Raw genomic sequence first — 25,962 nt, 5'->3', positions numbered from 1 at the left:
AGTCTATGCTAGGTTACCTTTTGATTACAATGCAATTTCTACGCTTCACTTTAATTAGATATGTCATAATTGTCTCAAAAGGAGTTTATGCTCTACATTAGATACTTATCTCCAATCTTACATTATTTATTTTCTTAAATTCTTTGGGGGGGGGTGCATTAGTAATGTAAAAGTATAAAGAGGCATAAATAAATGTAAAAACTAGCTCAGTTTCTGTCCAGCGGTTTAATTACCAAGGGAGTTGGGTGGTATTTCTCCTTTCCACAGTCAGGTTGCATCCCCAGACTAAAAATACATGCTTTTTAATAACACAGGAGTTGGAGTGAGAGAAATTTGTGAATCTTTTTATGTGAATTCTAAGGTCATTAAGACTAACATGAGAGTCACATTTAAGATTGAGACCATTTTACTTTATTTCTTCAAAATAAGTTTTGTTCCATTTTAATATGAAATCTATGGCTGAAAGGTCCCTATTTGGTCTTTCCTGGTCTCTGGAACATTCCAAACTACATGAAAAACTGGTGTCAATATACAATTTTATGGAGAGGGACAAAAGTTTATCTGAGCAAATTTCAAGATCCATAAAAGATAAAATCAAAATGACTCACAATGAAGATAAAATTATCTTCTAGATAATTCCTTCTTTTTTATCCACATGTGATTCTTGGGAAGTATTCTCCTCACTTTACTTCAATACTGACTTTCTTAGTTTACTTCTAGTTTTAAATGTATTATTTTTTATTTTTTTAAATGTTTATTTATTTTTCGTAGACAGAGAGAACACAAGCAAGAGAGAAGAAAGAGAGAGACACACAGAATCTGAAGTAGGCTCCAGGCTCTGAGCTGTCAGCACAGAGCCTGATGCGGGGATTGAACCCACAGACAGTGAGATCATGACCTGAGCTGAAGTTGGATGCTTAACTGACTGAGCCACCCAGGTGCCCCTAGTTTAAAAAAAAAAAAAAAAAAAAAAAACTTCCAAAATGCAAATATCCTTTTTCAAAGATTTAGGACAAAACCATATTCTAAGCTGTGACTTCATTTAATTTGTGGTTGACATTTAAATTGGTCCTTTATTTTTCTACTCTTTTGATAAATGGAAATATTTTAGAAAATTTTTGCTCACAGCATAGTCTATAAAGTGTGATTGCTTACTTGGCCTTCATTTAAAGGGGCATATTGATTAATTCCTTTTTTCTTTTCTCTCTCTCTCTCCATGGAAACTGCACAGGTCCAGATCTAAATCAAGTAAGTTTAGCTCTTTGTTGTATCATTGTTATTCTTATCTTAAATCAGGGTCTCCCAATCTCAGCGCTATTAATAATTTGAACCAAATTCATTATTGTGCAATGTTGGATGTTAGAAGCATCTGAGGCCTCTACTCAATTGATGTGCACCTCCAGTTGTAATGACCAAAACACATACTGCCAAATGTCCCCAGGAAGAAGAAAGAGTAAAGGCTACAAAATCACCCCAGGTTGAAAATCTACCTGAAATCAATGATTCTTTGGCTTTCTGGGCTGGGGTAAGGAGAGAAGCTTCAACTCATTTCTCTTGTCCATATTATGAATATATTCTTAGAAAGTGACCAGGAGATGTAATTTAATTTTAAAGGGCAGATTTATAAAAAGAATATCAAAAGAAAAGGTCACTGGAATAATCTATAGATAGGGAGAATGACATTTGAAAACCATGTTTTATCACAGCTCTTCTCTTGTAGAGTTCCTAAGAAAGAAAGAAGTTTAAATATACATTTGGTACCACCAGTTTTTAAATGAGAAATTGTTTGGGGAATGGCAATTGGCAGAAGAAAAAATATCATCTTCAATTTCACCATAGCTCTAACAAAATTAAGGGTGCTAATGAAACACAGTCTTAATTTCTTCCTTATAGTTATATGAAAAGTGATGTAAGACTATCTAAAGTCAACATATTTAAATGATTTTTGCTAAAATGAAAAGAAGCCTCTATTTCTTTTTGTATACTTCAAAATATTTTGTCCCCCAAATAAAACTTCCTTTTATTCATCCATAATAAAATTTTATATATTTTATATATAAATTTGTTTTAAAGCACATTCAGAATAAAAATAATCCAAGAAAACTATTGTTGTTATTGGTCTTAAAAAATCATTTTCATGGACTTTACAAGTAGGTATTGGTCTTCATTGTCTTTGACCCTCTTCATAATCCTCACACTGCTGTGTACACATTTATTCACTTTCACTATCCCCTACATGTGAGTCTTAAATATACTTTTCACATGTCAGTCAGATAGGATATATAATAACTAAAATCATTATAAAGTTACTGAGTCAATAAATGATATATGTTTGGCTAAGTCATAAGAGACCAGTAAGAAGTGATCCTTTCTCCAGCTGATAGAATGTGGGGGAAAGAACACTCGAGAAATGTTCAGCCTCAGTTAGGTGATGAGGTTGGTGCAGTGATGATCCTTTGTTCAAAAGGTACTTTGAGAAGCCAATTTGACAGTCTTACTTCCTGCTAGACTTCCTGAAGAAGTCTTAGTCTAGGAGGGATGATCATAACCATTACCAACCACATCTCCCCCAATGGGGGAGGCTTACAGTTATTAGCAAAAAGTGGATGGTCAGGGTTTTGTGTGGTGTTATTTGCAATGTTGATTTTTCCTTCTTTGTCCATGCCCCCCCAAAGAAAAGGTATTTTCTAATCTTTAAAAGTAATTTAATCATGTTCTCAAATCAAATAAATTTCTAGTTTCTTCCAACTTCCTTTTCCTCCCTTGTTCCCTATTAAGGACATCTCTCCAGTCACCCAAACTAGAAACCTGACAGAAACCACTTTCCCATTTACCACAATTTAACTGCTGCCCAAAGTCTCCTAATTCTGCCTTCACAATATCTTTAGTATATTTGCTCTTCTTGCCATTTATGTTCCCATTACCATGGTTCAGGAATTCAGCATTTGTCTTATATATAATTCAAAAGACTTTCAAGTGATCTTTCAGCACAAGATTACCAAATAATTTCTACCATTTCATAGGAAATGTATAAATTGCTACAGAAGTACATGTGAAAAAATATTTTAAGAAGATTTCAAGTTATATTACTGTTTGTACCTATTTCCTACCCTTCAACACAGGCCATTGGCCTTTTAAACTAAATAGTCAACAAAATGAATATATCAAACAATAATCTGACATAATCATTACTCTAGCAAGATCATTAGAGCTGGGGCAGTTTTTGTGAACCAGATGCAAATCAAATACAAAGAAGAAACACTTCTCCCTGTGGAACATTTTAAAAGAGAATAAATTTGGGGCACGTGGGTGGCTCAGTCAGTTAAGTGTCCAACTTCGGCTCAGGTGATTATCTCATGGTCGGTCGGTTTGAGCCCTGCATCAGGCTCTGTGCTGACAGCTCAGAGCCTGCTTCAGATCCTGTGTCTCCCTCTCTCTCTCTGCCCCTTCCCTGCTCATGCTGTCTCTCTCTGTCTCTCAAAAATAAATGTTAAAAACAAAGGTTTAAAAAAATAAAATAAAATAATAAGAGAATAAATTCTTCAAATTTAGAAATAATAGGAATATATAGCTACTTCTCTTTTATTAATTTTTTTATAGTTTGTTTATCTTTGAGACCGAGACAGACAGAGCACGAGTGGGGAAGGGGCAGAGAAAGAGGGAGGCACAAAATGTGAAGCAGGCTCCAGGCTCTAAGCTGTCAGCACAGAGCCTGACACAGGGCTCGAACCCACGAACCACAAGATCATGACCTAGGCTGAAGTTGGGTGCTTAACCAACTGAGCCACCCAGGCGCCCCTGGAGCTGCCTCTCCTAAAGTAGCATCTTTTCTATCAAACTAAACCACAATTCACCTTATAAAATGCTAGAAATAAATGCTATAATGGAACTCTCAATTACACTTTCAAAAGTTATCTTAAAACTCTAAATCAGTATTCTTATGTATAGTCTATTAAAATAAGTTATAGGCAAAAACAAAAATAAAATAAGCTATAAGCCATAATTGCTTAAAACACTCCCCCTCCACACACACATAAGCACAACTCCAAGGTTTATCTGATCTTAGAATCCATCATCTCATAAGTGTAAAATCCTAATTCTTTTCTACAAATTAAAGAATATTTTTTTTATCATTTTACACATCAGCTACAGTTGTTAGTTTCCTTAACCTTCATTGTTTTCTGAGAAATATTTCTCATTAATTTTCCCATCAACAAGAGAGGAGAGTAAAATATATTCTTACATAGCAAGTAAAAAATTAATTCAGGATCAGATATGGCCACTTAAAAGGTTTATCACCAAGATACTAAAAATGATTAGCATTAAAATAAGTTCTATGGGGCCTCTGGGTGGCTAAGTTGGTTAAGTGTCTGACTTTGGCTCAGGTCATGATCTCCCGGTTTGTGGGTTCGAGCCCCGCATCAGGCTCTGTGCTGACAGCTCAGAGCCTGGAGCCTGTTTCAGATTCTATGTCTCCTTCTCTCTCTGCCCTTGCCCCACTTGTGCTTGCTCGTGCTCTCTCTCTCTCAAAAATAAATATTACCAAAAAAATTTTTTAATATAATTAGTTCTATAATGTCCGTATTTGCCATAAATATTTCAATAATTCCATGCTGATATTTCCACCATAGAATAAGGACTAGAAATACATGGAATTATATAGTATCTGTAGCAAAGGCTCTCAGTCTGCTACTATTTTAACTAATTTTCATAAAACTTGGAGATCCTTATTAAACAACAATGTGACTAATTCAGAGTTACACAACTACAGGGAACACAGTGTGGTATTGAAGAGCGTGGACTGTGATAACCAATCTGTGGCTGGAATCTCCTCTACTCTACTACTTACTAGCTATGTGACTTTGGTTAACTGTTTAACCTGTTTGGGCTTTATTTCCTTGTCTGTAAAAATGGAGACAAGAATGGCTCTTGTTTGTTTTGAAAATTAAACATGCATGGATGCATGGAAAGCATTTAGATTACTGCTTGATAACACAGTCAACAGCTCTCCTGTTAATTCTAGTGACAAAGGTCACTGGTATTCCAACCTAATATTTTTTTTCTTTTATTCAGGCCATCTTCAAATCTTAACACAATAGCTTATTGTATCTAAGTTTATTTTTATTATCAAAACTATTAGAAGAAAGGAAAAGAGCAATGATTTTTAAGGGATTAAAAGGTTCCTCAGATCTTTTGAGGGCTCCCAGGCTACAAGAGCTGTTCTTACCCAGCATGAGGTAAGGGGGGTGGAGAGGGGATTCTATGTAACTGGAGCCCCAGTGAAACAAGCAAACAAAGAAACAAAAAGGTGCTAGTAATGTTTGGAATTATTTTTTCTTTCAGTGTTTCAGTATAGGGCACAATTCTGAGCCCAAGACACTAATATAATCTTTCAATATTCTACTCTGAACTTAGCGAAGACAGGGCAAAATGGACATAAAGTAAGTTTAGTAGATCAAAACAGAAGATATATTTAGTTATTATGCATTGATAAATCAAAATGTACTATTCAGTAAGTCAAATCACAAATTGTCCTTCATTTGTAACAGAAGAACTATTTATTCTCTATAGTTTCATATAAAATCCAACCATTATAATGTAACACAGGAAAGTGGCTATTTCATTGATAGAAAGACTAATTTATTTACAAAGAAGTCAATAAAAAATGACTCATTCAAATACCAATTAAAGATGAATTTAAAATGTTATCTTGTATCAACAATTTTTATATCCATATTTTATCTTTCTACCAAATAATTTGTTTACTTAAGATGATGATGAATTTAACTTTCAACCAAGAATTATGAAGGTTCCATCTCTGGTACCATAGTAAATGCACAAAAGAAAAAAAGAAAAAGCTATAGTAGATAATGAGAAATTTTGAAAATAATTATTTGCCGGATAAAAAAACCTTTCTGTGGTGTTTTTCACATTTGTGAAGAGAGGGTAATCAGTTCTGCAGACAGCAAGATATTCTGGGAAGTAATTTAGCCTTCACACCAAATAATCAAGATAAAGAGGTGAGATTTAATCAAATAAAGGTGAATATAAAACAAGAGCACTTTGCCTTGTTACTACTGAATAGTGTTAAATTACCTTTTATCTAATGAAAAGTCAGTAGAGCAAGTTGTTTAGCAATAATTACTTATTCTTGTATAATTACAAACTGTTGTGAATATTAGGCACAATTGCCAATAATGGAGGAGGTCACAGAGAAAAACTTTAAGTGTCACTCTCTTGCAATGTTGTTGAATTTCTCACATCGTTGAAAAAGACTTCTGAGTATCATTCATAAAATCATTAACTTTGTTTTCTCAGCACACTAATTAACATGCTCTCCTTTCCCATGCAACTCTTTCAAAGGATTCCACGCTGGAATATCGTAGCAAATAGACCTAGAAGGCATTTTAATCATTTGATAACCAACTACGGGGAACATTTAAGATAAGTAATTACCGAACTTAAGCCTGTACAGTGTGATTAGGGTGTTTCTTAAAAATTCTAGGAACCTGGAAGAGGACTGCATGAAGAGTAGAACAAAAACGTAATTTCTTTTTAAAAGAAAAAAAAAAAAAAAGAACAAAACACACACACACACACAAACACACAAACAGAAACCCACCACATAAAAATGATTTAACTTTGTCTTGTGAAAAATCAGAGGTATGATATTTAACTCAAGTATTATTTGCAAAGACTAGGGAGATCTCAGATTCAAGTTAAAATATTAGTTTTACAGTAGGACACCATGTCTCCTAAGGTCAGGGAAAAGAAAAGACACTACATGCAAAATGAAATAACAGGCAGGTTGTACATTTTTAATCCCTTTGGAGCTCTGTGTTTGACCTTGGGCATTATCTCCCTACTGAAGTTTCCAATCTCCATCTGCAGAATCTAGGTTGGATTTAGATAATTCCTAAAGGCTCTTCCAGTTTTACATTCTAGGAAAAGAAAATTATATAAATCCTAGATGCCATAATTTATCACTCATGGGCATGTAAAATCCTGCTTTTATACGAAGGAAAGGTTTTATATATTTTCTAATTTCTACCTGTTGACATCTGTAATTTTTTGTAGTGTTATATATGTCAAACTATAAAACCTATTCAGAATATCCTTATGAAATATATGGGTCCATATCAGAGTAGATAGGTATTACTTATGCTCTCCAAAACTTAGAAGGTTTTCTTCTCTTGAATTAGTATTAAAAGTTTTTAACTTAATGTTTTGTACTATATGCAGGGCAGGATTGATTTGAAGCAAAAACTTCAAAATTCTACTTGAAAGGGAACATGATTACCAATGCCTTTTCAATCTTGTTGCTGCAAATCAAGTTCCCTTAAATATCAGGATCTCTTTATATAGAGGGTCGACAATTTAGGCATGGCAATGTCAGTAAAGAATTGTGACTTTGAATAACTCATAGATATAGAAAATTTTAGTTTCCTAAATTATTTTAAAAAATGACCGTATACTAGATAACTATAAGATCTCTGTTATTGCAATACTGTGATTCTAATTAATTATATAATATACATATTCTATATATGAATGATACATTAATTATTTTTAAGTTTATTTATTTAGAGACAGAGCGCATGCATGAGCAAGTGCGAGTTGGGGAGGGGCAGAGAAGGTGAGAGAGAGAGACAGAGAGAGAGAGAGAAAATCCCAAGCAGGCCCTGCGCTATAAGCATGGAGCCTGATTCCTGCTCAATCCCACAAACTGTGAGACCATGAAGTGAGCCAAAACCACGAGACAGATGCTTGACTGAGCCACCCAGGCTCCCCTCCATAAAAGTTTCTAAAATGTTTTTCCATTGTTAAGTATATACGTCGCAGGAAAAAAACTACTAGACCTTAAGAAATGATCAGTTAGGTGGTACATGGTTAAGTAATGCCCCATAATAATGTACTCAAGTATTTATTTATATTAAGTATCCTCAAAAGTTTATTAGCTCCTCACCAAAAAGATGCACTATCTAGTTCTCCTTGATAATTCTCAGAAGGAAATAAACTGGTAAACATTACTCCATTTTATAAGGATAGCAACTAGACATTAATGAGCAAATAGATGTGCTTCAGCAGTTCATTGAACAGACCCAGTGCCAGGGATGAATAAATGGGGTTCACTGAGTCTATAAACTTTTCCATTAAAATTGTGTCTTTAATTTTCTATCGCATCTTATAATGAGTGATTTTGTTTATGTGTTTTGGGGTAATGACTGAGAGAGCTGGGAGGAAGGTAGCAATCATTAAGATATTATCATGTGATCTCAGAATGGTTAACTTACTGTTCTAGGGGTCTGTGGGCAATAATACAGACTAGATTTTTTTTAAGGCCATATAACCCTTCCTTTGGCTCTCTAGCTCCTGGGATTCATTGAGCCCTATCAGTAGCGGCTTACATACAAAGGAGGTATTGATCTTCTACAAATACAAAGGTTCCTTTACACTTTCAAAAACTCTCTTGCTCTTTCTAAAGTCTACACAAAGTATAAATTCAGGTCTTCAGAGAAGGGATAGCTCAGGAACAAAATTTATCATCCCGCCAACTGAAAAGCTATCTCACACATCGATCTCCTTACAAATAAAGGGTAAATGAGTATCTTCTCACCTGGGACCTCAGATGGGTCAGATCAGAGTTCTTGATATGTTCTCTTTTCCTTTCTTGGCCCACTTCTTTTCAGATTCACATAGTTGCATTAAATGAGTGCTTTGTCTAATCTCCCAAAACTCCCTGTTTTGAATTATTTGGACTTCACCATAGGTTTCAATAAATTCCTCAATAATAATGTTTACCAAAGATCAAGTATGAAACCAATGAAAATATAAATAATTTTGAGAACAATTTGGCTATTGCCTCAAGTATTTTATTTCACTACCTTAAAGGTATTTTTCCCTCACTTTAGTTAAAAGTTATGCTAACATACAGCTCAAACTATTTGACCACAGATCTGTGTATACCTCAAGCAAAAATAAGCCCATTTTATATTAAAATAAAGGATGAACATAGTAATAAAAAATAAGCTAATTAACAGAATCTTGAGGGAAGACATTATCTCTACATTTCTTCAATACCTGAAGATAAGGTTAGCTATAATCATTCTAGTTTGGGGTTCAACCAGAATCATCCAGCCAGCTGCTCTAAAGGCAGGGCAGAGATGGAGCTGCTTAGGAAACTGCCTGCATTCCTAAATTGTTGAACCAAAAGATGCATGGTGCTTTCATGTGGATGATGTGAAGCAATAGAAGAGAGGTCAGCCTGAGCTGTTTAAATTCTTACTAAAAAGATGCCAAGGGTGATAAACACCCTAATTGGTTCTAATGAACTACCAAAGCAGTACATTATCTTTGATTGTGGGGAGGTGACTACCGTCCATTTTACACACAGCAGACCGAACAAATCAGATGATGACACAGTTTTGCTTAAGACCCTTCTACTGGCTTCTCACTTGCACTTAGAATAAAACCTGAACACCCTAACCTGGCTTACAAGGGCCTATGTGGTCAGGCACCAACCTAACCCTGCAGGCCGCTCTCTCACTCATGGTAGGCTACATACTGATCCTCTGACTCTTCTCCTAACAGGGAAGTTCACTCTGCCTGTAACCCTTTCTCCCTAAAGTTTTTCATGATGGATTCTTATCTTATACATAGAGAATTTAAATGTGACCCCTGCAGACATATCTTGCCTGACAATCCACTCTAAAGTAATGACAAAGACTGTCCCCTTGACCAAAATTTAGGCTCCTTAGAGCCCTCTTTTTTGACAAGGCCTTGTCTCAGCCCTATACCCGACCTGACTAAGCTAGTCTTAGCATAGAATCCTACCAAGTTATCCGTCCATCTTTGATATGTGATCACCCCTGACATCTGATCAAGTTCTTCATCCCTCACCCTTGATGTGATCTCAGTCTCTGGCCTTCCTTTAATAAGACTCTTGTTAGTAGTTTCGTAAGTTCATTAAGAATCCTCCCACGTTTGATATCTCCTCTTAGCAATTTTCAATTCACTGACCCTTCATTCTGCTCCCTGGCTATAAATCCCTAGTTGTCTCTGCTGTATTTGAAACTGAGCTAAACTCTTTCCTCTAATGCAATAATATAGAATAAAATCTGTCTATTGACTTTAATGAGTGTCTGATTCTGTTTCTCTTTGATAGCAGCCACCCAATCTCTGGTGTCAAATTACCTTATTTTAATTCTCTGCATAGAACTAATCTCCATGACATTATAATGATGGCCATTTGTTTATGGTCTCTCTCCTTACACTAGGGTGTGACCGTGGGAAAAGCAGGGATATTGTTTCTCTTGATTCCCACCTCATCGCCACCAGTGTGTTGAGCCTAGAACATGGCTGGCAATAGCTATACACTAAATAAATTTTGTTGAGTAAGACAATTTTAAAAATGATATTTTCATGGCTTATCTAAATGGGTATAAAAGAACGTAGAAGAGAATATTGGAAGTTATTATACATATAAGATTTATCAACAAAAGAGAGAAATAAATACCATAAATATTAAAAATGGTTTCCTTTGGTTTCTTCAGAAATTACTGTTTTCCAAACTTTCAACTGTTTGTTTTACTTTGAAAATCAGAAAAACATTAAAAAAACACTAAAGAAAAAAAAAGAGTGGCTTATGAATTACCAATTTTAGTCGGTTTATAATCGTTTCTTCAAGAGAAACCTTTTCCTTGCAAGTTCTCAGATTATTGATTCTGTGCCAAGAGAAAAGGCCCATAAAAAATAAAAAAAGTACCCAGCAAATTTTCACAGGAGAAAAAATTGTCAAAAGTTTTATTTTCTTCCTTCAAGTACTAAAACCCGACAGATTTTAAGATAACCAAGCAAGTAACAGAACAGAAGAAAAGAAGAAGAGGATAAGAGTCCTATGCTAGATATCACATCTATTCAGGCGCATGGAGACCAAGTGCTGTTTTCTTTGGAGTGAACTGAAGCAGTAGTAAGCGAGTGAGCTATGGGACACTGTTAACCACATGCAATCATCTGGGACACTGTTAACCACATGCAATCATCTAGACAGGAAAAGCAGGACTCTGCTTATTGCTTGGCTCGCCTCTACTCTCCAGTGAAATCAGATGTCCATTATGGCATCCATTTTTAAAACACTCCTTTATTTGCTCCTGCTTACTATCTTTTGACAATTACTGTTGGTGTTTAATTATCTCTCTTTACATGAGCACACACAACTTCATCAGATTGCATAACATGAAGATCAGTTAAGATAATCAATTAAGATAATAGAAAATTAAAAACAAGTCAGACACATTTCTCCAATTAGAAAAAAAGTTTTGACGGAATCCACTGGGTGAGCTCTGGCCTTTGAGTTTTTACACTGGCTGTTTTTCTTTTTTTAATGTTTTATTTATTTCTGAGAGAGAGAGACAGACAGACAGCGTGAGCAGGGGAGGGTCAGAGAGAGAGGGAGACACAGAATCTGAAGCAGGCTCCTGGCTCTGAGCTAGCTGTCAGCACAGAGCCTGACGTGGGGCTTGAACCCACAAACTGTGATATCATGACCTAAGCCGAAGTCGGACTCTTAACCGACTGAGCCACCCAGGCACCCCATACACCGGCTACTTGTTCCCTCTATCTGTTGATACTTTTTTCTCCAGAGAGCCAAATGATTTGCTTCCTCCCGTTCTTCAGGTCTTTCTTCCAGTTTCATTCTCAGTGAAGTGAGAATGACCAACTATCTAAACTCAAAATCCCCCAGCATTCCCAATTTTCATTCCCAACTATCTAAAATCAAAATCCTCCACCATTCCCAGTTTTCATTCCCTGCTTTATTTTCCTTCTCAGTACTTAACCACAATATAACATCCTACATGTTGTTTGTTGTATGCCTACCCCAAAAATGCAACCTATATGAGGGCATGTATAATGGCCTTTGGACTACTACTGCATTGCCAGAAAATTAACTTGTTGGGTGAATGAATAATATGAATGAATTTGCCACTGTTAGGATTTTTGAGAATGAGTCTTAGAAGGTTAATCTATTGATGATTCATATCCTGCAGTATGGGATCACTAAAAATCTTTCTTGTGATTATAAACAGATCCCAGAATTCAAGGACCTGTAATTTCCATAGCTGCTTTCATACTATGAACTCTCGCAAGATGGAAGAAAACCTCAAGTGAGGCAATCAAGGAGCCATGATATTGGCTTCTATGAACCACTGAAAAAATTATGTGCTGTGTCAGGGTATGTAAAAGGTGCTGTCTAGCTCATAAACTTTAGAACTTTCTCCTTTGTTGTGTACAACTTCCCCTTTGTTAGGTTCCTAACATGGGTTTTCAAAATGAAAATTGTTCTTGTTTTAGTTTGAGTGTCTTTAGAATGTTGACTTTGGTCTCCTAGAGGAAATGAGGACAACCAGTTTCAGTATCTACAAAAACTGAGCTTCACAGAAAGACCCTGATTAAAAACAAAACAAATAACAACTCTTATTCACAAGAATGACAAGTGCACCAAACAAAAATTTCATTTTATCTTAAACCTGAACAAGAACAGTGCTCTTTAAACCATAGTGGGTCATACTGTGTCATTTCTCACTAGCCAGTATTACGGGCTGAACTGGGTCTCTCCAAAATTGTGTCTCAACCCCAGTACCTCAGAAAGTGACTATATTTGAAGATGAGGTCTTGAAAGGGCATTTAAGTTAAAATGAGGTCATGAAAGACCCTAATCCAAAATGAAGGTGCTCTTATAAAAAGAAAAAATTACAACAGAGATGAGACCATTTAAAGACAGAGGGAGAAGACATCTATCTACAATCCAAGAAGGAAGGTCTCAGAAGAAACAAACCCTGCCAACACCTCGATCTCAGATTTCCTACTTCCATAATGGTGAGAAAATAAATGTCTCTGGTAAAGCCATCTAATCTGCTGTAGTTTGTTATGGCAGCCCTCACAAAATAATATAGCCAACAAAGAAATGCCAAAAGACTATCAGGGTAAGACAACTTAAAAAGAGGTAGATTTATATTACAGCATTGTTTTATTCTCTCTCTCTCTCCAACCAAAAGGTTCACTTTAGACAGCTGCTAGTTTGTTAATGTTTCAGATTTACTTGGTAGTATCCGTTCATTCACTCAAGAACCTAAGAAGTATGCAGGATACTAAAACCTTCAAGTCCGGAATAGAAACTGAATGGTCCTATTCATAAAAATAGAAGAACTATAAACCTTCTCAGTGAATGATTTTGCAATTCTACCACATTATCACTCTCCTCTCTCACTACTTTTACATCACAAACAATTTGGTTGACAAGATATCTCACCAGAGCCAAGGCAGTGACATTTATCCAAAATAATCAAAACTACTGTCAGAGAATCATGTCCTTGTTCTTTCTTGTTGTTTTTGTCTGTTGTTCTTTTCCTTTCTTTTGCTTCTTCTATTTTTCCTATATTCATCAGTTTTTTTTATTGTGAACATTAACATGTTATTTTAGAATTCATGAGGGATAATATTCTAAAATAACTTTACTAGTTTCTGGAAAAGAATCAATGATTATGAGAAAAACTCCTCAGAGGATAGGTAAAAAGTAACTTAGCTGACTAAAATAATGTCATAAATTCTGTCTCCAAACTTCAGCAATGGCAGAAAATCCTTATAAACAAATAAAAGCACTATTGAGTTAATAATACTTTATGTTATTTATATTATTTTTAAAGTGCCAGTATATAAAGAATTGCTACCTTTTGAAAAACTTTTCAAAAATTTTGAAGAATCAAATGTAATCAAGACGAAAAATTAGGAACTTATTTCTTAAGAGTCGCCAATAGTCTACTGGGAGTCTGGGTAGCTTAGTTGGTTGGGTGTCTGACTTTGGCTCAGGTCATGATCTCACGGGTCAGAGTTCTAGCCCGTCAGAGTTCAAGTCCCACATTGGGCTCTGCTGACACCTCATAGCCTGGAGCCTGTTTCAGATGCTTTGTCTCTCTTTCTCTCAAAAATAAACAAACATTAAAATAAAAAAAAATTAAGTTGCAAATAGTCTAAATTACTAAAGTAACATTTTTATTGTGATTAAAAAATACACAACATAAATTCTAATTAACATTTAAAATAAATTGAAAAGATTTCCTTACCAATATTGGGGTGCTTCAAAAGACGGCAAATTCTAGCTTCTCGTTCCAGTTTCTGATGATCTGTTTAAAAATAATAATAAAATAAATCACAACTGTTAGCAAAAAATATTAAAAGACAATAAACAGCATATCAAAATAACATAAAGCCTTTACATTTATTGATCTTGTGATCTCTTTTTAAAAAGTGATCATTTGTAGTAGGTGAACATAATATAGTTGAACAATCTAATTTTCTTCTTTCTCATTGGCTTGATGCTTGATAGACTGAGATCCAAAGAAGAGCTGAATTTAGACAGGTTGGAAAAGACTGCAGATGGCACAAGAGTATTCTTTTACCTTAAGTATATATTGTTACAACAACTTAAATAACCCATTATAGACATACACATTTAAGCAGAAGATGCCTGTCTAGACACTGGAATGCCATGGAAACAGTACTAAGGAGGCTTATAGTTTGTCCCTAATGAAGAAGTATTTCCTGTCGTTCATATTTTCTATCAACCACTCTTCATTAGATTGTTGGTTCAACTTCCTAGGTTTATGATGTTCTTCCTTATATAAGACTTCCAAAAATCTCAAAGTGCTTGCCCATTTTTACCCTTCTGTTTACCTAACCATGTCTCTGAAAGAGCCTGACCACTGTAAACCTGCATTTTAAGAACTATTTAGATACTCTTCTTTGGCTTTGTGGTGGTTCATATACATATATTTATAACCAAAAATCACTGGTCAAATTACATAATAAATGGCAAAAAGAGGCAAGAACAGGGCAGAAACACATGTTGCCAATAAGAACAGCACTGCAGAGTGGTCATTAGTTGATAGCCTTCCATAAATAATTGACTTAAATCTTACAATAGTCCTATGAGAATAGGCACATGATCCCTGTTTTAAAAATATAAAAACTAAGGCATAAAGAGGTTAAGTGATTTGCCCCAAACTACAAACTTAGTGGCATCTACCAAATCAGTTCTCATTAACTAGAATCATAAAAGATCCTTAAGAGAAGGAGGGGAACACCCATCTACCTACCCACATATAGTACATACCAATCATCCTCAACCTCTGTGGTCTCAGAATCCCTTAGCACTCTTAAAAATTACTGAGTACCCCCAAAGAGTTTTATTTATATGGGTTAGATCTATTAATGCTTACCCTTTGAGAAACAAAACTAAAAAAAAATTAAATATATATTCATTCATTTAAGACAATAATGAATCCATTATATTAACACAAGTGACTGCATTTAATTTTTAAACATTTTATTTGGAAGTAACAAATTTACATAAATTTTGAATGTAAATTTACATAAAATTTGAATGTAAATTTACATTCGAATTTTATATACTAAAAACACTTATATACAGATATATTAACACTTTACCCATTTTAAAAAATAATTTATGTTCTCTCTTTCCCTATGTATGTATATATGTCCGTGTATATTTATATACATATTAATACACAAATATACATACAAATAAATGGGTTTATATCTAATTTTTTTACCTGAATCATTTGAGCATAAGTTACAAACATCAAGGCCCTTTGGCCCCTAAAATTTCAGTGTGTATTACCTAAGAATTATGATCTTCTCTTATAATCACAGACACTACAGTTATCAGCTTCAGCAATGTCACATTGATACCTTACCATCAATATCACAGGAATGATATTCAATCACATTTGCTATATTAAATTGGTTAGAAGAAAGTCACTAAGCTGGCCCACTTTTATTTTTATTTTTTTTACAAATAGTTTATTGTCAAATTAGTTTCCACATAACCCTCAGTGCTCATCCCCACAGGTGCCCTTCTCCATGCCCCTCCCTCCTCCCCCCCACATCCATCAGTCCTCAGTTTTTGTCAGCATTCAAGAGTCTCTCATGGTTTGCCTCTCTCCCTTTCCCCCACCATTTCCACCCTTCTTCTCCCCCTTGTTCCTCCGTCAAGTTCCTCCTAATCCTCCTACATGTGCAAACATATGGTATTTGTCCTTCTCTGTCTGACTTATTTCGCTCAGCATAACACCCTCAAGGTCCATCCATGTTGCTACACATGGCCAGATTTCATTGTTTCTCATTGCCATATAGTATTCCATGGTATAGATAAACCACATCTTCTTGATCCATTCATCTGTTGACGGACACTTAGGCTCTTTCCATGTTTTAGCTATTGTGGAGAGTGCTGCTATGAACATTGGGGTACATGTGCTCCTATGCATCAGCATTTCTGTATCCCTTGGGTAAATTCCTAGCAGTGCTATTGCTGGGTCATAGGGGAGTTCTATTGTTAGTTTCCTTAGGAACCTCCACACTGTTTTCCAGAGGAGCTGTACCAGTTTACATTCCCACCAACAGTGTAGGAGGATAAGCTGGCCCACTTTTAAGGAGAGGTAAATATACAAGGGCAAGAATACAAAGATCATTGGGGCCTGCCACATCTAACATTATATAGTTTTCATGAGCTTTTGGCTTCACTTACTTTTTCTTCTATACAATCAACATAACACAGTGATCTCCTATGATTCCAGAGGCAATCTGCACTCTCCTACTGGGGTATGTCTGACATCCCAAACATCCTAAAGTTTTCATTAAAGCCACAATTAAGCAATAATGGACATGCTTTATGTTCAACATCCAGTTTAAAACTTCCTTTAGAGGGAGTAGGTAGGTGAGGAATGATTAAGTGTGCCTAATAATACCAAAAGCACATTTCTGTATTTATCCCTCTAAAGGGATGATTAAGTTTTACACATTTAAAATTTCCTTTACTTTTAATTCACTCAACAACAAAAATTGTGCATCCTACCTCATGATTCCCAGCTCTCACAACTACAGTGGTAAGAGGCAATGACAGATTAGAAAAGGTAAGACATCCATAATACTGTTGATATCACCATCTGAACATCTTCTTTTATTATCCACACACCCTGCAGCTACTTAAGAAACAGCTTCATTTATCATTTGATATTTATTAAAGTATTCAAACTAAAATAGTTTGACTGTTTTCTTCCTTTGAAGCTCAACTCCACACTGTCAAAATGAATAAAAATATAACCCTTCGGGCAGTAATATTGTCAGGTCTGATAAGATACATGTTATTAGCAATGGATGGTTGAAGATCTACCATACAAAAAATGCCATGAGGAAAATATGTCCTCATTCAGTTTTGACATGGCATCAGTAGGGAGTTACTAGTACAAGATCTCTGGGTATAATTTTTTTTAATGTTTATTTATTTTTGAGAGAGAGAGAGAACAAACATGTACACATAGCAGGAGAGGGGCAGAGAGAGATGGAGAATTACAAGCAGGCTCCAGCCTCAGAGCTGTCAGCACAGAGCCCAAAGGAGGACTCAAACCCATGAACTATAAGATCATGACCCAAGCTGAAGTCAGACACTCAACCAACTGGGCCATCCAGGTGCCCCAAGGTCTCCGGATTTTAAGTTTCTGAGAATTGTGAGAAAATGTAGTCACTTTAAGATACTTAATTATACATCAGCTTTAAGATACTTTTAGATACTTTTTTATTTAATAAGGTATTTTATTTCAAATGTGATAAATGTGAATTTGAACCTAATGAAGTAAATCCTTCACTCCTGTTCCAAATCAAAATTTAATCTTTATGGAGAATAACTCTCTCATCACATATGGAAATTAAAGGGCTGGCCTTAAATCTCTTTCACAGAGTAATAGGAGTATCACTAAAGCTACATAAAGCAACAACTTCTTTATCTGGCAACATGAATGAATAACTTTAATCAAGTTCATTTCAAAAGTAACTACCCTCACAAATGACAAACAACTTAAAATGTTAACCTCTTGGGGGTCAAATAATCATTGCTTTCTTAACTAAATTACATATAAAATAATTTAACCTTTTTTGAAACCATAGGGTCATCATGATTAACACTAATTATTACTCCTCTGTAATTCAGTGAAGTCCTCAGAGGCTACTGAGGTGTGAAAGGCCACAGGGTATCACTCTGTGTTCGTTCTGCCCCCTACCCTTCAATGCGGAATCACCTTGTCAGTACAGGTAATGGCAAAGGATGGTCTGGACAGGGGGAGGAGGTTGGCTGTCATAACTGATAAATGTACCACTTCTCCCTCTAAACACTCACACACAGGTGTAAATATACAACTTAAGGAAGACATGGATTTGCCACACCCAAAAGGGTTAAATTCTTCTAGTTCCCCCTCCCCACAAACAGATTCCCACCCATAAATTGATCTTATATAGCAGTTATGGAAGAGTAACTCCTCACTGTCAAGAAAATAGAATGTTTAAAATCCAATTTCATCATTAATGTCTGTTCTGGCAGCCTTTCGCTTTGCCAGCGTAAGCTGCTATCTTCCCTGCCCCTATTCTCCTTGGTTGTTCCTTGGTCCAGTGCTCCAGTCTGAGATCAATGCCTTAGATCTATGTATTTTTGAGAGCAGGTTAATCCGGCTTTTCTGGCTTCTCCACTACAACCAACCGAACTTGATTCTTAACTTTGTCACATGTGTTTCATTTCTAAGAAACTACAGTCTCAAGTAAGAGACATCCCTGCTCCCCATCTGGAATCACATCTGGCTGGCTATCCATTTTCAGAAGAGGAAAGATTAAACAAAATGGATCTAAACTACGTTAAGTGTGTATTGTTGCATCTTTTTATCATACCTTTTCTATATCTTCCCGAGTATTTTACCATCCAGCTCTTACTGCTGTATCTTCAGTACATAAAACAATTTTAGGTACACATAACAGGCATTACATAAACCTTTGTCAACTGAATAACTGAATTACAGATAACCGCCCTTTTGTTGTTTCATCATTAGTATGAGCTAAGAATGGGGGAAACCAGGATAAAAAAATATAAAACACTCACAAATGCCCTGGCAGTGATAATCTGAAGAGATCTTTCCTGAATAAAAGGCACAATTCTTAGTACACGGATTCTGGAGCACTGTAATGTGGCTACTCAGAGGCCTTGTTCCTGAAGGTTTTAGAATTATATTGTGAATACATTTTTCTTGTTAGAGAAATTACTTCAAGCTTAATGAGGCATTCCTTTGGTAGGAATACAGATTCTGTCCATTTAAGTAGGTCACATTTAAAACCACACTGTAAGTGAGAAGGAGCTATTTAAAGGGGGTTCCTCCATTATAAAACCTGAGTATGATGTATATGGATTTAAAGCTGTCACATTCATTTAACAAAGGGTTTTTTTTAAATTCACAATTAAATATTATCCTTTCATTTTATCCTTTTATTTTAAACTAGGCTTAATCCACATCATAAATTTGATTTTTTAAAAACTATTTGACCCAGATTCTTTCTGACATTGAGTACTGGTCACTTCCCATTATTTTCTGCTGCCCACTAATATCCAGGATAAGTCAGTAAGATTTTATAACTATATAGGATGATGTTTTTCCCTTCATGGTAAAGTAGAATTAGATATATGTGCTAAAAGTTCATATATCTTAATTTAGGAGTGAAACCTTCTGAATTGCTTTTTCTGTGTGGGAAGCTCATGCAAATCTTAAATTCTGACTTATGATGTTAGTCAAACCTCCATTGTAAATGGACTGGACACTATGGTTTATGATTTCTTTTTGTGGAAAACCTTTTTTTCCCCTGCTTTTTTTTAAACATCACATAGGAGACAAATCAGGCCTCTACTTCATTTTACCTTCTTTCTGCGATTTCACTTGTGGAGGAAGATGGAATTGTCCACAGGTGCCGGAGAAATAAAAGGCCCATGATAAAAGTTCCTGATTTTGTAGAACTCTACATGCAGAGACAACCCAGAGAGATGCAAAGACCTCAGGTTTCAGAGGAAAACAGACAAGATTCGCTATCTGGTTCTACAGCTTGCTATTAGCTGGGTATCAAAGTTCCTTGACTGCTCAAAAGATTCATCGATAAAATGGGCAAAAACTATCTAGCACCAGGTAGCATATCTGGGACAAGGTACATACTCGATAAGTTACTGTATATCATTACAATTGTTATTATTACTAGAAATCTGTTTAACTTCAAAAAAAACTAAATTTCTAACAGATACTGTTAATTCCATCAAGTATTATTCATTTTACATGTACTCTAATATACTATGAAAACAACTTTTCCATAAAGTCATACATTTATACTATATAGGCTAGTTATTGTTAATTGAAACAATGGAAAAGCCGCTGATATCTGTGATCAGAAAGAGACAAATATATTGTGCTCGCTTCGGCAGCACATATATTAAAATTGGAACGATACAGAGAAGATTAGCATGGTCCCTGCGCAAGGATGACACACAAATTCATGAACCATTTCATATTTTTAATCAGAAGACTCTAGATGCTGGCGAGGATGTGGAGAAACAGGCACCCTTCTACACTGCTGGTGGGAATGTAAACCAGCGCAGCCCCTCTGGAAAACAGTGTGGAGGTTCCTCAAAAAGTTAACAATAGAACTCCCCTATGACCCAGCAATAGCACTGTTAGGAATTTACCCAAGGGATACAGGAGTGTGGATGCATAGGAGCACACGTACCCCAATGTTCATAGCAGCACTCTCAACCATAGCCAAAACATGGAAAGAGCCTAAGTGTCCATCAACTGACGAATGGATCAAGAAGATGTGGTTTATCTATACGATAGAATACTACATGGCAATGAGAAAGAATGAAATCTGGCCATGTATGGATGGACCTTGAGGGTGTTATGCTGAGCGAAATAAGTCAGGCAGAGAAGGACAAATACCATATGTTTGCATGTGTAGGAGGATTAGGAGGAAATTGGCGGAGGACCAAGGGGGGAAGAAGGGGAGAAATAGTGGGGGAGAGGGAGAGAGGCAAACCATGAGAGACTCTTGAATACTGAGAACAAACTGAGGATTGATGGGTGTGGGGGAGGGTGGGGGGAGATGGGCATGGAGGAGGGCACTTGTGGGGATGAGCACTGGGTGTTATATGGAAACCAACTTGACCATAAACTGTTTGTAAAAAAATAATAATAAAATAAACAAGAGAAACCAAAAAAAAAGAAAGAGACAAATATAGTAAAATATGGACAAAAGCTCCTAGTTATTCGATGTTATTGAATATTCTAAACATCTCAGAAATAAAGAATATATGAAGACAATTTTGACTATAAAATTTTTAAACAAATTAAACTGACTTGTTTTATATGCAAATTGTATTGTTTATTCATTCATTTCCCACATCCAGAATGAATGGTTATCTGGTAAATAATTTATCATAATATTTCAGAGAGAACTACTGGATAATATATTTAGCCAATTTTCTAGGAATATAAAAGAATAAACAGTGAAATCTGATGGCACCACTCTTAAGCTGTCCTGCAGGGGACATTTTCCCTCTCCCATGACAACAATGACATTCATTCAGAGACATAACATTACATCTGCTATGAAAATAATGCTTTATATAAAATTATGAAATGTAAGACAAAATCTCTATAAGACTCTTCTTGAATGGCAATTTAAACAAGGCTACAATATGTATAGGCCTCTTAGAACTTTAAATAGTGAATATTAATTTATATAAAATACTTTCATATAAATGTTTAATATCTGATTATACAGAATACATAGAACATCTATATTCCTACCAAGAATGAAGGTGGAAATGCTCTGTTCAGACATATAAGAAGTCTTATGAGAGTCTCTCAGTAAGTAAGCCTCTCATTAGTTCCATGTGATGGGCTAAGAGAATTTAAATTGAGTTTTTATCCTCTGGGAGGGGGAGAGGGGAGTCTTCTAGAATTTAGGCACAGGGCATAGAAAGCTGAAAAGACGACTTGGTGGAATACAGATTTCCTCTAGACGATCAAGGGAGAAGATGGACAGAAGCCTTGTTTATGTCCCTCATAGTATCAGGTGACATCAGCCAGCTCACCTCCTAAATTCAAAGCCTCTCATGGTGTTGCCATGAGGTCTTCCTCTTATGGACGTGCCTCTTCCTGCCTGTGCCTCCCTCATTTTGCTAACATAGTGGCATCACTCATTGCATGTTCTAGGGAAGGGAACTTGGACAGATACTGTCAGGAGAAGCAAAACAGGAAGCAAAAGAAGAGGAAGATGGTACCCAGAATAGATACATAGCCAGGACAAGCCTCTATAGCAAGTCACAGTCCAGGCTTGTTCAGAGGAGGAAGGCAAACTTTCCTAGATTGCATTTTTCCCCCACATTTTTTAAAATTATTTTTTCTAATGTTTATTTTTGAGAGAGAGAGAGACAGTATGAGCAGGGGAGGGGTAGAGAGAGAGGAAGACACAGTACCTGAAGCAGGCTCCAGGCTCTGAGCTGTAGGCACAGAGCATGATGTGGGGCTCGAACCCATGAACTGGGAGATCATGACCTGAGCTGAAGTTGGAGCTCAACGGACAGAGCCACTTAGGTGCCACTCCTCCACATTTTAATTTAAATTCTAGTTATTTATCATATACTGTAATTTTGGTTTCAGGAGTAGAGTTTAGTGATTCATCATTTATATATAATACTCAGTGCTCATCACCAGTGACCTCTTTAACACCCATCAACCACTTAGCCCATCCCCTACACACTTCCCTCCATCAACCTTCAATTTGTTCTCTATCATTGAGTCTCTTATGGTTTGCTTCCCTCTCTCTTTTCTTCCCTTCCCATATGCTCATCTATTTTCGTTTCCTAAATTCCACATGAATGAAATTATATGGCATTTATATTACTCTGACTTATTTCACTTAACATAATACACTGATAGCTCCATCAACATCATTGCAAATGGCAAGACTGCATTCTTCGTGATGGCTGAGTAATATTCCATTCTATAAATATACCACATCTTCTTAGATGGCATTTAGAACACAAGGTGTCAGACTGAGAGTTCACACAAAACAGATAGAGGACTCAATAGTATGACTGGAAGCTGCTCTGGCTCAAGTCACAGTTAACATCATTAAAATACAACTTTTTTTTTTAATTAAGTAGGCTACACACTCAATATGGGGCTTGCACTCACGACCCTGAGATCAAGAGTCGCATGCTCTACTGACTGAGCCAGACAGGTGCCCCAAAACAAACCTTTATGTAAACAAACTATGAGGCTATTAATTTGTACATATTAAGAAAATATATCAATTTATCTATATATTTACTTTAATTAGTAATCTAATTCATACAGCATTTTAAAAAATTATTTTAATCTTATTCCTATAGAAGGGTCATGAACTTTGTATAATATCTCATTCTGCCCCAGTCTCTAGAATTTGGTCTATGCAGTACTCTCCCAAGTGTAATTTTATTTGTGCTTTTGGAAGAACTGAGCTGCACAATTCCATTCTCGTGTTTAGGCAAAACAGAGCTAAGTCACTTGAGACACCATATATTAAAATCTTTTAAACTTACTACCTAGAGACTGAAAGGATCCAGAATGGAAATAAGACATACTGAAGATAAATACCATCCATGCTTTACCATTTTTTTCGAGTGGCCCAGATGATTTTTATAGGCAGTTGCAAAGTAACATAAGAGAGCCTTTACTTCAGGGACTTCACAGTAAGAAAAATAAAATTTTCTTGCTTGCTGTGGTAAGCACATTTTGCTGTTCTTAAATATGTTTTTTTCTAATAATTGAATACGCACAAATTATTCAAAACATGAAAAGTATAAAATATATAATTTTCCATAGGACATTTTTTTCCTCATGTAGTTTAATGTTAATACATTAACAACAAAAGTAAAAAGATAACTCTGGATAACAATTTAGAAGAATGAAAGAGAAGAGAATCACATGGACTTTTATGGTTCCTTTATGCACCTGGAACATTCAGTTAGTCACTTTTCTGTTAATGAGTTTCCCTGAGATGGAACTATGAAGCTAACAAATCTTAAACTTCAGGGCTTTTCAGATGCAAGGGTCCCTAAAGGATCTTAGCGATTGGATCATACGTTCTCATAAAACTTGCAAAACAAGATGTTTTAACACAATCAGTTATGGTCATTATCTCCTTTCACTGCCTCTTCCCCTCAATCATGCCTCCCCTTGTAATAAGTGATACTCAGTGGCTATGAACATTTTTGAGATCTAGCTAGGGGGAGGCTGAGTGGAGGATACAATTTAGTTTGGTTATAATGGAACATATTTCCTTGGTTCACAGCCACTTCTGGGTACAGTTGTCTATTAGTCATCCCAATGTAAGAATGCTTCCAGGAATACACCCACCTCCCAGGCTACTGTAGACTGATAGGACACTCCAGTATGTGAACTTGTACTACAAATCACCCACGACTGTGGCTGTGCAGGGGAGAAAGAGCAATGTTTATTTTAGCTATTTTTCTAAATTCTGTTTTGCTTTGCAATATCTGTTAGCTTCTTAAAATTCATAATTTCTTGTGACTATTTTCATTCTAAAAATAGATTTACTATTAAATTTCATTTTGTATTTGTAATTTTCTTTTTTGGGGGGAGAATACTCTAAATTGTGTAATTCACAGGATCTACACTCCTTTATGTCACAAAAAAAGAAAACTTATTGTTCAAATTCTTAACATATCAAAATCACACACAATAGAGTTCTTCACAAAACTTCTGTTAATTTTCTTTAAGTAAATAGATACTCATTTATATTACTAAGCTATGTATTAAAAAAAACTATACACATCTTACATTAGTCATGAGTGACTGAGCATAGTAAAAAGATCACCAGGGGTGCCTGGGTGGCTTAGTCGGTTAAGCGTCCAACTTTCGCTTAGGTCATGATCTCGCGGTTCGTGGGTTCGAGCCCCGTGTCGGGCTCTGTGCTGACTGCCAGCTCAGAGCCTGGAGCCTGTTTCAGAGTCTGTGACTCCCTCTCTCTCTGACCCTCCCCTGCTCACGCTGTCTCTCTCTCTCTCCTAGAAATAAATAAAACATTTAAAAAATTAAAAAAAAAAAAAAAAGATCACCAAGTTGAAAATCAGGGAGAAAAAAAATGACTTCCAGTACATGCTCTGCAAGAAATTAAGGATAGAAAAGATCAAATCTTATAAAAGTGAAGAACTATATTTATTCCTCTCACCCCTCAGAATATTACATATTTGAGATGATTTAGGTTTAAATTTAGGGGGAAAATTCCTATTTCAGACATGGTACTTCTATATGAACATATTTATTAAGCATTTTTATTAAGCAGAAATAAGGACATTGATTGATGTTTTGGAAAATAAAATAACTCATTATGTCTAACTATTCATGAATAAATAATTAAACTAGAAATCACAAGTTTAATAATAATACCCTTCCAACTGGAGATGGAAAGTGAATATAGATCATTTATTGATCTATATTCCCCCAGTTAAAATAAATTCAAGACACCTAGTGTTGTCTCTACATATTTAATCACATATGTCTAATTTACCTACATCTTGAGGATGCTTTTATTTCCTATACACTACAAACAGGAGGTTTAATTTAGCCACCTAAATAAAAAAATACTACTGAAACAAGATATTAAAATAAAGTAATGGGTTCAGTTTTCATTGAAGTTCTGAAGGCTAAAAAAAATTGTCAGGTATGGGATGCTAAAACCATATACTCAGGACTTGCTGAGTGGTCAGTCGAAGGCATTCTGCCATTATGAGCCCATTGCTCACGTCCAGCTGTACAAGAGCAGGTAATGAGACCACCAGGGAGGAGTGCTCTGGATGGAGCCCTCAGAACACTCTTTATCCCCTTCCCTTTGCCCTTCACTGGAAAGTAGCTTACTCAAGGATACTGAATTGAGGGAAGGAAGGGGTGCATCTGAGAGAAATATTTGAAGAAATTCATCCCCTACGGTTTGAGCAAAACAAGTACAGCTTCCTATTTTAAACCA

At 35.7% G+C, this 25,962-nt stretch overlaps 1 protein-coding gene and 1 non-coding gene across 10 annotated transcripts in view; one reads left to right on the top strand and one right to left on the bottom strand.

The window, feature by feature from the left end:
- The window catches only part of CAMK2D (calcium/calmodulin dependent protein kinase II delta), a 306,496-nt gene that overhangs the window by 195,400 nt on the left and 85,134 nt on the right, over positions 1-25,962 (bottom strand). For all 9 annotated transcript variants that reach the window (XM_039220002.1, XM_039220004.1, XM_039220005.1 and 6 more), the window contains exon 3: positions 14,121-14,180. In XM_039220002.1, coding sequence (XP_039075933.1) covers positions 14,121-14,180 — 60 coding nt within the window. The remainder of the gene's footprint in view (positions 1-14,120; positions 14,181-25,962) is intronic.
- Positions 20,341-20,447, top strand: LOC120222256. The gene has a single exon (XR_005525998.1). It is a non-coding gene; the product is annotated as a U6 spliceosomal RNA (small nuclear RNA).

The sequence above is a fragment of the Hyaena hyaena genome, unplaced genomic scaffold (assembly GCF_003009895.1).
Source record: "Hyaena hyaena isolate Hyena2069 unplaced genomic scaffold, ASM300989v1 scaffold_854, whole genome shotgun sequence".
NCBI classification, from domain to species: domain Eukaryota; kingdom Metazoa; phylum Chordata; class Mammalia; order Carnivora; family Hyaenidae; genus Hyaena; species Hyaena hyaena.
Note: the sequence above shows the minus strand (reverse complement) of the source record. Positions and strands in the feature narration are given on the sequence as shown.